This window comes from Myotis brandtii, unplaced genomic scaffold (genome assembly GCF_000412655.1).
Source record: "Myotis brandtii unplaced genomic scaffold, ASM41265v1 scaffold1163, whole genome shotgun sequence".
In the NCBI taxonomy this organism is placed as follows: domain Eukaryota; kingdom Metazoa; phylum Chordata; class Mammalia; order Chiroptera; family Vespertilionidae; genus Myotis; species Myotis brandtii.
This window is the reverse complement of record NW_005354025.1, coordinates 587,869-601,184: the sequence shown is the minus strand read 5'-3', so window position 1 is coordinate 601,184 and position 13,316 is coordinate 587,869. Positions and strand designations below refer to the sequence as shown.

Below are 13,316 nucleotides of genomic sequence, written 5' to 3'. Positions count from 1 at the left end.
AATTGGAGGCTTGGTTTCCGGCAGGAGGCAGAGCCGGGCTGAGCACTTGGGATGGGGCACCAACAGAGAGCCCTCCATAGAGCACAGAGTGCAGCCACAGGCAGCTACACTTCCGCGTACAGGTGGGGAAACCAAGGCAGAGGGACAGAAGCCGGTTCCAGGTGATCTCCTGACTCACCTCCCCCCACTGCTCCGAGCTAAAGGACAGCTGTGTTGGAAAGGCCCCTGTGAACACGGCAGACACTGTTGCTGAGTTCGCAGCACCATGCATGTCCCCTTCCACACACGTGCAGCACACCCCTGCGGCCGGCCTCCGTGCATGCATTGGCCTCCACGCACCGACACGTTCATATGTGCCCGCCACGGGACCAGATGCTGTGGATGTCCCTGCCCACACACCCGGGCATACACCACCCCCTGCCACCAGCCCCACTGCCAACTGCCAGCCCCGTGACTCTATCTGAGGGTTTTCTGTGGACAACAGAGCCTGCTGGTCAGCGAGGCCGGCTGGAGGAGCACTCCGCCATGAGCCACAGGAGTTGGAGGATAGTCCCCCAGTGCCCTCGCCCCTCAGCTGGGAGAGATGAAGAGGTCTGTGCTCTCTCCTGAGGTGCCCAGCGGGAGTAAGTTCCAGTTGCCCACGGTGGGTGCTGGCTTGATGATGCACCCATTACTGACCTCCTCCCTTTCTTGTCCCCCTCACTCACTCCCCTACTGATGTTTCCTGGCATCACCTCCTAATAAGCTACTTGCACTCAAGTCTTTGTCTTGGGGCTGCATCTGGGGGAACCCAAGCTGAAACTCTTTTATTCTCACACTTGTGTATATGCAAATAATATGCAAACACACCCTCTCTGCCCACCCACTCCCATCTGAACACATACATTCACACACCTCCCTGTGCACACATGGGGGTGGTCACACATTCTCGCAGGTTCAGGAGAGAGCTTCTCACATAGTCACAAACGCGTATTAAACTCTGTCCTGCTCCTGGGAGTGGCGACTCCCCGTCACACAGGCTCAGAGGACTCCAGTGCTCAGAGAGGGCCCTGAGGCTGGTGCTGGTCTTTGCAGCTGGGTCCCTCCGGGCCAGCTTGCAGGGTCCCTCCGGGCCAGCTTGCAGGGAACAGCTTGCGGGCAGGGCTCAGACAGTATCTGCTGCAGACACTCGCTCGTGTGTGACACACCTGAAAATACAACCCCTGCACAGATACAGGCATAGGTGTACAGACAGGCACACCACGCAGACTCACATTTCTGCCTTCACACGTACCCACCCCGTTTATCCCCAGATAGAGTCGGTTTACCCTGACTCACTTCCTCTTCCTGAGTGGACACAGAGCTGAGGGACCCCCAGCTCTGGATCCCAAGGTCCCCAGAGTTCACCTGCTGCTAGAATCTTAGCTGTTGTCCGAACCCCCACCCAGTGGTGCTAATGGCTTCTCTCTGCTTTCTCCGCCCCTCCTGCTCCCAACAGCTAAAAGCATCTCAGCAGGAAGACGCAGGGAAGGACGCCACCAAAATAAGTGTGAGTTCTGTAATGACTTCTCGCAAGGGCTCTAATGGAGGACACAGCTGTAATTTAAAAAAAATTTTTGGTCCAGTACCGCAGGGAGCTTGGGCAAGAGGATGGAGGAGAAGAAAAACAAGGGGGAGGGGAAATGGCTCTGATCTGTTTTTTAAAAGCTGGAGATTTTTCAAGTTCATTGAATGACAGGCACAAAAAATGACAGGGGGAGAGAAGACGCATTCTCTCCTGTCGGGAACCAAGGCTGTGTGCGTCCCTGATGCTTCATGTCTGTCTCAGCAGCATTTTTTATTTGGGGAACCAACAGGGCCTAATGAGACTGAGCTGGCTTTTTTCGGCCCATCACGACTGACAGCCGCAGCCTCTCACGGCCACTTGGGTGCTCTGGCTCCTGGGGTGAGGGGGTGGGGGAGCTGTGCCGAAGGATTTGAGGACTGGCTAGGCCTTTTATGCATTGACTTCACCTCCATAGGGAAGGGCCAGCACTCACCCATTTTACAGGTGGGGCAACTGAGGCCTAGAGACTTGCTAGAGGGCATGGTGTGACTGAGCTGACTCCAGTTCTTTGTCTGTAGGCTACGCTGGAGAGAGTGACAGTTTTTGTGGTGGAGGGGCACCCAAAGAGGGGCCTGGGAGAGGCAGGCAGAATTGAGAAAGGAGGCGAAAGGGACTGAACAGAAGGGACGGCCTGCGGATGCATGTGGCCATGAGACCAGCTGGGATTGCGTGTGGGGCAGGAGGTCATCCTGGCAGGAAGCCAGAGCCCACACCAACACACTCAGAAAATGCAGGTGCTCAGGGGTATGGGTGTGTACGCGTGGGGAGTGGCCTCCAAGTTCGTTCTTCTGCTGCTTCTTCCACAACTTTTCAAGGACTTGGGGAGCTCAGGACCCCAAAGATGACTAGACACAGACGCTCCGAGGAGCCACAGCAGAAGTCACAGTGTCGAGCAGGCACTGGGAGGGATGGGGTGGCAGAGTGGAGGCAGGAGGCCTGGGAGGAGGCTCCCAGAGCTCCTCAGACAAAAGGTGGGCAGACGAGAGGGGAGGAGAGGGCCATAAGAGCATCATTTGTGCTGTTTGCTGCAGGTCCTTTCAGAGTTGGGGTCTAGAAATTTGAGGCATTTCCAGTTTAGGGTGGATGCTGGTCCACCCCTCTCCACCCCCGGCCCCTCACCCTCACCCTCTCTGCCAGGGGCACATCCATATGTGATGTCCCGTTTCTTGCTCAAACACCACCTGGTAAGTCCAGGCAGGTGGAGATCTCTGTATATTTATACATCCTGCTATCGCAACTCTCTCTCCTATGATTTTGTTTGGGGTTTAAGGAGCATCTCAGGCAAAGGAGAGAATAATCTAATTGATTTTAGAGGATTAGAATTAGAGGCTGCTGGCCCCACGTGAGGAGAATGCGAAGATGCTAATTAGATAATAAAATAAACACGCTCAGACTGATTGTGCAGCCACTCTCCCCCCACCTTGGCCCCTGATTTCCTGCACCAGCTGGGGCTCTCGGGGTCTGGTTGGGGTCTCACAGACTGCTCCTCCTGCAGACAGGGTCACACACGTGACTGCTCTTAAATACACGGACGTTTAGTTGGCAGCACCATCAGCAGATGCCCACCCTCTTCTCCTGCAGTCTAGGAGAAGCTCAGACTTTTCCTGTCGCCTTCAAGGCTCTGGGCTCCCTGCTCACCCTCCGGGCTGTCTCATCTTGCTTGACCCGCCTCCCCTGCCCCTCCCAACCCTGCTGCCTTTCTGCCTTCTCACAGGCCAGTCCCTGTCTGTTCCTCTCTCTTCCTTTAGCACTAAAGTCAGGAAACCTTCCTTGACCCTGTGACTCAGCGGGCATCTTGCTTTCCCCCGCTGGCTGCACTTCCTTTTGTAATGATCCATCCGGTGACTCCCCGGGAGACAGTAGGGCTGAACTGTGCCTGCTTGATTCACTGTTACAGTTCCAGAGCCTAGCACAGTGCCTGGCCGGGGTGGCTTAGTTGGTTGGGCATCATCCTGTGCACCGAAAGGTTGCTGGTTCGATTTCTCACCAGGGCACATGCCAAGGTTTTTGGGGTTGGTCCCGGTAGGGGGCGTGCAGGAGGCAGCTAATCGATGTTACTCTCTCACATTGATGTTGCTCTCTCTCTCCCTCTCCCTTCCTATCTCCCTAAAAATCAATAAACTATTCTTTTAAAAAATTATCAAATGACTATGACACATACATACATAGCCTCAGTATGTGTACAGGTGATGTGAAGGACTCGTGCAGGGCTTCACTCCTTCACATCCAGCAGAACCCAGGCACTGTTCTGGCCCAACAGTTCCATGTCTTCTAAAAATCCCAATTTTAGTGGAATATCTCCTGATATTTATTTATTTATTTTTGTTAATCCTCACCTGAGGGTATTTTTTCCATTGATTTTCAGAGAGAGTGGAAGGGAGGGAGGGCGGGGGTGGGGTGGGGCAGAGAGAGAGAGAGAGAGAGAGAGAGAGGAACATTGATGTGAGAGAGACATTAATTAGTTGCCTCCTGCAGGTGCCCCAACTGGGGCTAGGGATTGAACCTGAAACCCAGGTATGTGCCCTTGACTGGGAATTGAACCCAAGACCCTTTGGTCCACAGGCCAACACGCTAACCACAGAGTCTAACCAGCCACGGCAATATCTCCTGATTTTTAACTATTCGAACCTAATTTGATTTTTGGAAACATCATGGGAGCCAAACAATGCAGCCTACTGGCTGGGTAGCATTGGGGTTCTGAAGGAGGAAGTACAGTTAGCTTCCAGGGGCTTGATGGGCTCAGCAGAGGATCTGTGCTGAGCTGCGGGCGGGGGGGATTGTGAGGACACACTGGGGCCAGCACGGAAGTCCCAGGAGCTGAGTCCTGGCTCCAGCTCTGCCACCTCCCTGCGCCTCCCTTTCCCCCTCACTGATGTCCGACACCTGTATGCGAACACTTTGGAAACGGTAAAGTCCTATGGATATGGCCATGCGGATGACTGTGGTTACTAGAGTGGAAACAACATGAATCTGTAAATTACAGATTCCTATTCCCAGCGCACAGGGGGTTGGGGGCGGGGGTGGAGCAGTGAAAGAGGCCCAGCTTTTCTGCAGGAAATCAGAGGGGAACCAAGGGATCGCTTATGTGGGTGGGAGGACAGGCACCTGGGATAAAATAGTAATAACAATAATAATAATGCAGTTACCATTCATTGAGTGCTTAGCATGTCAGGAACCTTGCTGAGTGCTTTACAGGAATTATCTCATTTAGCTAGGGGCCTGGGGAAGGGCCTCTGGCCTTAAAAACATCTCCCTGGGTGGTGTTTCAGGCAAATCCTGTGATTCAGGCAAATCCTCCTACTTATCAGCCATTTTCAAGTTCTGGAAGTTGTTCTTTTGATCGAATTGAAGTTCTTTGTTTTACACTTTAGGTTAATTTCCCCTTAACCAGTTTTGCCAGTAGAGATGGTTCCCAACTTCCTAATTTTAAGATGAGGTGAAGTTCTCCACACACACCTTTGTTCCCAGTGGCCCAACTGCCTTCTTCACCGGTAGTTCCTCCTTCCGTCTCACTGAAGTTGTTGGTGCTGTAGACTCAGTTCATGTCACCTGCTTCAGTCTGAAAGAGCCACGGGGAAGCCCAGGTCCCGTGTACTCCCCCCAGCCAAACCCCCAAAGCCAGGAACAGCCCAAGAGGTCTCAGGAAGCACTCTGCAGCCCCACCGAGAATCTCTGTAATTGGTTAGTTAAGAGGCAGCTGCGTTTGTCAGGTCAACCAAGTGGCCTGCAGGTCAAGCCCCTCCTGCCCTGCCTGGCTGCCCCCCACGTGGGGTGCACCTGTGGGTGCCGCACAGATGGGGTTGGGGGTGGGGGCGGGGAGCAGTCCACGACGTCTGCATTATCAGGCCAAGCGGTGGGTCAGGGTGCCCTGTGATTTCATTTTCTGCTATAGACATTTCTATCTTTTCTTGAAATTCCTGCCGTAACTCACAGCACACGTTAGGCATTAAGTCCTGCAGTCTGCAAGGAAGGCGAGGCGAGACTCATGTGGAGGCAAAAATCACTCCATCTGTTACCAGGGAAGTTGAGGTGTCCCTTTCCCCCCTGAGTGCTGGGGGTGGAGTCCTTATGAAATCTCCAGAAAAGGAATTTTCTGAGACTCACACGGGAGGATGAGTAATTTATTTGTGTGGTTACACCCCTGGGTTTCCCAAGTCCCATTTCCCTTAGTCCAGTCATAGAAGAAGTGTAGTGGGGGCTTCAGTAGAGCTAGAAGCAAAGCCATTGGCCTGAGTTTCTGTTCCACGTTGCAGCCGGGTCCAGTCCAGCATCAGGCTGGTTACGGTCCGTTTGTCCATTGTGTGTGGGGTCCACATGGCTATGGGCCACACGGGAGAATGCCAGGAAGCATGTGTTTAGGGGATTAAATATCTCAAGTTTCACACCCTTGCTGTGGCCAGGCCCATTCTGGCCAATGACCTGTCCCCAGGTGTGACTGGCAGACAAGTGCATTCCTGCTGTCACCCCCACTTTCCTGGGCAGGCACCCATCTTCCCATTCCCTTCCCCTGGGGAGTGCAAAGTTGTAGCTTCCTGGCGAAGCTGCCCAAATGACATGCCTGTAATAGTCTGGGTTATAGGTTCAATCCCTAGCCCCAATATACTAGTTGGCCTTCCCTTTGCTCCTTTCCTGTCATTAATAACTAGGCTAATTACAACAGTATCACATCCATCCTGGGAATCCCTTGAAACATCCATAGAGCAGCTGGGCTCCAGTTGAGGGCCACGAAGATGCCTGTGAAGGCCATGGTCACACACACCCAAGCCCTCAGGGTGCTCCCAGTCGGTGTGGGAGATGGATGTTCACCCAATAATCACATGATGAAAAATCAAATGACAATTGTGATCATCAACATGAGGAGAGCTGCTTGGGAGTCTGAGCCAGTAACAGGACCTGACCTAGACTGGGGGGGCCTGGAGGGCTTCCTGGAGGAGGTGCTATTTGAGATGAGCACTGAAGTATAGAGGGGTTGACTAGCAGAAAAGGGAACGTCTCTGGCTGTGTGTGTTGGAGGAACGACTGGAGGCTGATGTGGCTGCGGAGAGGCAGGGATGAGACCCCAAAGTGCTCCCCCTCCTGACAGTCACTTCAGGGAGCAGTAGAAGGAAGGCTTCTAAGTTGGGGGCATTTTGAAAAGATCTGTTTGGCTGTCATGGGAGGACAGGTTGGAAGAGGCCAGAGTGGCTCCACAGGGACCCGGGAGGAGGCTGGGGTGATGACCCAGATGAGACAAGCTGGGGCCTTGCTCTGGCCAGTGCACGAGGATCTGGATTCTGGAGGGAAGGAGAGGGGCCCAGTGATGTTCAGGGGAAAGATCAATGGGCTTCGGAGATGGACTGTGCCTGAGTGTGGAAGCAGCGTTGGGAATGATGACTTGGGAGGGTCAGGCTACAGTGGGTGAGGCTTTCTGGGACCCAGATTTGGGGAGACCCTGAGTTGGATTCTTGAACATGCAGGGAGGTTGCTGGAGTGGCTGGGTGTTGCTGATGGAGGCACGGGAGTGGCACAGCTCTGAGCAGGAGCTGGCCTGGGACAGGGACCATCTGACCCCTGTTCCCCACCCCAGCACCTCCCCGGGCCCACCACATCTTAGGCCTCAGCCGTGAGGCCACACATAGGAAAGGCCTGGCACCAGGCACCCACATTGACGGTGCTCAGGAGAAATACCAGCCTGTCTGCCGGATGGCCCAGGGGCCCTGCGGTGCCTGCAAAGGCCTGGGCCACAGGCGAGCAGGGAAGAGGCTGAGCCTGGTCACGGTGTGGACTTGCCTTGTTTCTTTCAGCGTAATTAGGTGCTTAATTGCACCACTAGGGCCTGTCGATGCCTGTGCTGCAGTGATTATGATTTACAGCCGGGCGGCCGTGTGGGGGTCTCTTCTTCTGGCCTCTTCCGTCTCATTGGACGTCTGGGCCGCAGGATTTTCTGCCCAATTTGTGAATGATGAGGTCTAACAGGCTGCTTCTGCCACCCCCAGGAAGCAGGGCAGGATGATGGGGCCCCTCCCACAGGCTGTCTCTGAGAGGGGCTGGGCCCCCCTAAAGCACGGAGGGTTGGGGGCCTGGGGAATGAGGTGGGGAGGGGGGGGGTGGAAAGACAGACTGAGGTTCCTGGTCTTGGCCCAGGAAGCAGGGCAGGATGATGGGGCCCCTCCCACAGGCTGTCTCTGAGAGGGGCTGGGCCCCCCTAAAGCACGGAGGGTTGGGGGCCTGGGGAATGAGGTGGGGAGGGGGGGGTGGAAAGACAGACTGAGGTTCCCTGGTCTTGGGAGGCTCCCCAGAGCTGTGTTTAAGGCCTGGGTTCTCTCATCAGCTGGGGCCTTGGGCCAAGCACGTCACCTCTTTGAGCCTCAGTTTCCTGACTCATACAATGGGTATTTTGGGTATTTCAGAAGTGCCTGCATCACGGAGTTATCTCGAGGTTTAGATAAGATGTGTGAAGCTTTAGCACATCATCTCACAGTGACCACACACTCCATAAACACTAGCTACCAGCACCAGGATCACTGTTATTGTTCTCAGTATTTGCCTTCTCCAGAGGGCGCTTGGCACAGATCACTGGGGCTGGGAGGGGGCAGTGTGTATGTGTCCTCTGTCCTATTAGAACCAGCTCACTGTGGTGCTGGATTACAGGTGTGAGGTCTGGATCCTCCATGTGACCAGGAGCCCATGCGGGCATTGCTCAGAGGGGGCGCTTGATAAATGTGTGTCAAATGAATGGATGATCTAGCCCAAGAAAACCAGGGCCAGGGGGCCTTGACTGTCAGGATCAGAGCCCAGCCTCCCGCACCCCTACGGTGTGCTCAGTCCCCCTCCTCCTCTGGGGGCGGGGTGGGGAGGGGACTGGGGAAGAGCTTCTGAAAGCCACATGTGTTTGCTGGCAGAGGGGTGACAGGGTGGGAGGGAGCTGGGGGAGGAGGGAGCCTGTCCAAGCCTTAGCGCCCTGAGGTGAGTGAGGGTGGGCTGAGGGGTGGGCCATGCTCCATGCTCCCTCCCTAGGAGCGGCTGCTCCCAGCGCTTCGCATTATTACTCCATTAGCGCCTTGTAGGGTTGACAAATGAAGGATAATTAATATCCGTGAGGGAAACAGATGTTGAGGTAATTCATTTCCCGCTGCGCATTTGCAACAGCATCCCCTCACTCCCTGAGAGCATGGCAGGGCCAGAGGACCTCTCCCTGCCCTTGGCCAGAGGTGATGGAATCAGCAGGGCCGACAGCCTCCAGCTGGGCCCAGCCTGGCACTGGGAAGGGGCGCCTGCCCCCACACCAAGAGGGCTGCTGTCAGGTTTCCCAGGGCTGGCTGTTGGGAAGTTCTGTCTATGGCCCATGGCCCACCTCGTGCCTCCTGCTGTGTCGCAGCCCATGTTTTCCCACTTCCTGGGGATGATGGCCAGCCATAGTGCTCGGAATCAGGGAGGATGGGCAGGCTCCCTGCTGCTGCCCACCTGCCCTCTTTCCTTCTGGAGCCCGGGAAGCACCCCCCTCACCACGGCCCTGCCAGCTCCTGGTGACCCTGTGTGGGCCTGTCACACCATTTTGAGGGATAGAATGCATGGAGTCAGGCCTGGGTTCAGTTCCCAGCGCTGCCACTCACTGATTCAGTGCCCATGGGAGAGTCACTCCTCCTTCTGGAGCCTTAGTCTCACCATCTGTGAAGTGGGTATAATTGTGTGTATGTGACCTCAAGTTAGCAAGCCTGGGTACCACTTCATTTGGAGAAAGAAGGAACTACAGTGAGTCCATTCATCCAACAATTTATTATTATTATTACTATTATTTACAGGGTACCAGACCCAGAGGTGGTCACTAAAATGAACAAAATATATATTCCTGTCTTCATGGAATTTATAGTTGAGCCAGAGAGAAAAATAAAAATCAAATCAACAGACAAATCAATTAAATGGTTCTCAAATTGTGATGACTGCTATGAAGGAAACAGAGTTGTGATGGAAGGCTTCTTGGAGGAGGTGATGTTCAAGAATGAATGGGAGTCAAGTAGGTGAAGAGAGATGGGGCAGAGCACCCAGGTAGGGAAACCAGCCTATGCAAAGGCCCTGGGGTCAGAAAGAGCTTAGCATTTGGGAGGAGATGAGAAGGCACCAGGGAGGCCAGAGCAGACCAGTGAGATGATTGGAAGTTACATGTGTGAGTGCCCAGCATAGTCTCTGAAACAAGTCTGCAGAGTGAACCCCGTCAGAGACTGCCCTCCTTCTCATCCTGGCCTCCTCGCTGTGTGAGTGATCAGCAGGGGCTTCCGCCTCCAGGAGTTGGGGCCTGGCAAGAACAGACCAGCTGAGGGGCCAGTAGAGCTCAGTGCCAGGGCCCCAGGTCTGGAGCCTACGCAGCTCCCGCCTGAGCCTGGAGAGCCTGTACGTGAGAGGTGGTGAGATCACTGGGAAGGGGGTCACTAGCTGGCAGTTGGGAACGGATCTCCAATGTTCTGTCTAGGTGGGGTGGGGGCTGCAGGAGGTGGGGCAGGGAAGTAGGAAGGGTCTAAGTACTAAGGGGCAGGGAAGGATGAAAGCCCCGCTCACCATTACCCTCCTCTCCACAGGCCCAACCCCCCCTCCCTTTTTCTAACTTTCTAAATTTTGAATTATAGACTCACAGGAAGTTGCAAAAACAGTCTCTTGTATCCTTCACCTAGCTTTCCCAGTGATCGCATGATGGAATGCTACACAGCAATGAAAAAGAACAAACATAGACATGCAACAACATGGAGAATCTCGCTGATACTATGTTGTGTGAAAGAAGCTACACATGAAAGAGTTCAAGAACAGGCTGCACTGAACTATAGTGATAGGAGTCAGAGTAGTAGTTAACCCCATGGGGGGAACGTTGGTGAGGAAGGGCCACAAGGGTGCGCTCTAGGGTTATAAATGGTCTTGCCTTGCTCTGGTTGGTGGTTGCACAAGGAAACACTTGTGTGCACTTATAAAATTTTGTCAAGTGCGCACTTTGCTGTGTATAAGTTAAATTTCAATTTTTAAATAAAATTTAAAATCCCAATCAAAGACATAAACAAAAAGCCAAAGTAGAAAGACAAATATCACAGACACTTGTTCTGTTCACCCCAACAAGGATGAACAATTATTGAAATGCTGATATATTTGTGATCAGCCTGTATTTTTTAAAAATATATTTTTATTGATCTCAGAGAGGAAAGAAAAGGGAGAGGGAGATAGAAACATCAATGGTAAGAGAAAATCATCGAGCGGATTGAGCCTGCAACCTGGGCCTATGCCCTGATCGAGAATTGAACCATGACCTCCTGGTTCATAGGTCGATGCTCAACCACTGGGCCACGTAGGCCAGGCTGTGTTTGTTTGTTTGTTTGTTTGTTTATGAAATAAGACATTTTGGACTAAACTAAGAACTCACTTTGCATTCCACCCCAGTCCACAGCCCTCTCCTGGGCTGTATCCTCAAGGCAGCCTCTGATATGAGGCCAGCGTTCCCTGCTGTGTATTTTAAACTTGTACACACACAAGTCTCCAAAACCAGAATAGAGTGTTTTTATGTGTTTATGTACAGAAATGGTAGGAGTTTTGCAATGAGATCTCACTTCCTGCGTGTCACTGAGCTGTGACATGCCTGGCCCTAGGGTATTCCTTTTAACTGTTGTGCCGTGTTCCATGGAATGAACTGACTTCCGCTTATGTGTCTGCTCTGTGGATAGACATTTAAGTTGCTTCTACCTTTTTGCTATTGAACTCCCCGGGCCCTGGTGGGGGTGTCTCTGGGGCCCCTTCCTAGCAGCGGGCTGACACTCTCGTCTTCCCGCTGCCCCAAGGCCAGGTCACGGTCTCTCTGTCGCCCCCAGGTGGTCAAAGTGGTGGGCAGTAACATCTCCCACAAGCTGCGCCTGTCCCGGGTGAAGCCCACAGACGAAGGCACCTACGAGTGCCGGGTCATCGATTTCAGCGACGGCAAGGCCCGGCACCACAAGGTCAAGGCCTACCTGCGGGTGCAGCCCGGGGAGAACTCGGTCCTGCATCTGCCCGAAGCCCCGCCCGCCGCGCCCGCCCCGCCGCCCCCCAAGCCGGGCAAGGAGCTGCGGAAGCGGTCTGTGGACGAGGAGGCCTGCAGCCTCTAGACGGACGCTACCCCGCCGCGTGCCCCCCGCGCCCCTAGGCTGTACAGAGTGCATGAGGAGCTGCTGGACTGTGGGGACGGGACTGCCGGGTCCAGCCGCCTCCCCATCCCCGAGACCTGTGGCCACCACGTAGGCCCTCCGACCACCACCCCTTTGCTCAGCATGTAAGCCCCACTCAGCCCTTCCTTTTCAGATCCGTGCGGTGACCTGACCTGGCTCGGAGGAGGTAGCCTTGGGCACCAAGGGGACAACTACTCCAAACATGGGGGCGGGACACCATGCTGGGGCAGGCTGCCCCCTTTGGCCACCAGCTTCAGTGGAGTCCAGTGTTTCGCTTTGCTTGCTTGTCCCCCAATCCTGTCCCTAGCCAGGGCCTCCCAGCCTTACTCTCCCTCCTTTCCACTCTCCCCCACTTGAGCCTGGGGATGTGGACAGCAACCCCTCCCCAGATTTGGACTTGAATCTCTGAGTAGAGCTAGGGCCTCTCCCCTGGGGAAGAGACGGGGCAAGAGCCCCCGGAAGAGCCTTGCTCTGGGGCTGTGGCCTGTTGGGGTCACTCATAGGGACCCTGGGAGGAAAGGGAGATGCCCCACTGCCTCCTGGTGGGTCATTCGTGTTCAGCCTCCTTAGACCTAAGAAACAGCTCCCTGCCCCACCCTCTAGGGAGGTGGGCGACCAGGAATCTCTGCCCTTCCTGCAGAGGGCCTCCCCCTCTGACTCCATGGCCCCATGCAGAGTTTTGCACCAGCAGGACCCCTTTGAGGGTCTTTGAGGCTCTCCCAGGAGCCCCCTCTGCCAGCTCCCAATGTCCCAGCCCTCTCTCTCGGGGTCCATGCCAAGCCCACCCAAGGGCCTGGGGCTGTTGGGACCCCAGTACCAATCCCCTCACAATTCCTGATCAGGGGGACACCCGCCCCTGGTGATGTGTAAATATTTCTATTGGGCCCAACACCCCCTCAGAACTGGCTCAAACCTCTGGCCACCCCTCAGCAATGGCATGGGGGATGTGGGAGAGGCCGAGGGCTTTGCCCCGGGGGGTGGGGGGGGGTGGGCAACCCTATATACATGATTCAATCCGTAACTACCAGCCAACCTGAATAAAGTGGTTTAAGAAAACCTCTGGGCTGTGTCTTTTCGGGGCATTTGTGTCTGGGAGCAGTACAGCAGGGGAGGGGGAGGGGACAGGGGGAGGGCTTGGCCAGCCCACACCCATAGCATTTTCTCCCTCAGCATTTTCTCACTTCTGCTTTCTGCTCCCAAGCACAGAACAAGAGCTGGGAGGTGCACAGGGAGAGGGCGAAGGAAAACCAGCCTTTGTCCAGCACCAGGCACTTGAATTATTCTTAGATTTTGAAGTAATCACAGGTAAAGAAGAGCGCAGAAAACACGTTTACACTGTTTTGTGAATAAATAAGTGATAAAGCAAGTAAGGGCGAGCCACTGCCACCCAAGCAGCACCCAGAACAGAACCCCCGGGGTCGGGTCCGCGTGCCTTTCTGATCCACAGCCCCTCCTCTCTCAGGTAACCAGCACCCTGACTTTTAAGGTCATCATATTCTTAATCATTTTTACAGTTTCACTGCCTATATGCATGTCATCTTAAGCACTATAGCTGAGTATTGCCTATCTTTTTGAAC

General features: G+C 54.3%; 1 protein-coding gene across 1 annotated transcript in view; it reads left to right on the top strand.

Annotated features, from left to right (window-relative positions):
• The window catches only part of VSTM2L (V-set and transmembrane domain containing 2 like), a 19,920-nt gene extending 7,125 nt beyond the window's left edge, over positions 1-12,795 (top strand). The window contains exons 3-4 of the mRNA XM_014529045.1: positions 1,478-1,528; positions 11,407-12,795. Coding sequence (XP_014384531.1) covers positions 1,478-1,528; positions 11,407-11,679 — 324 coding nt within the window. The 3' untranslated portion in view covers positions 11,680-12,795. The remainder of the gene's footprint in view (positions 1-1,477; positions 1,529-11,406) is intronic.
• The last annotated feature ends 521 nt before the right edge of the window (positions 12,796-13,316 follow it).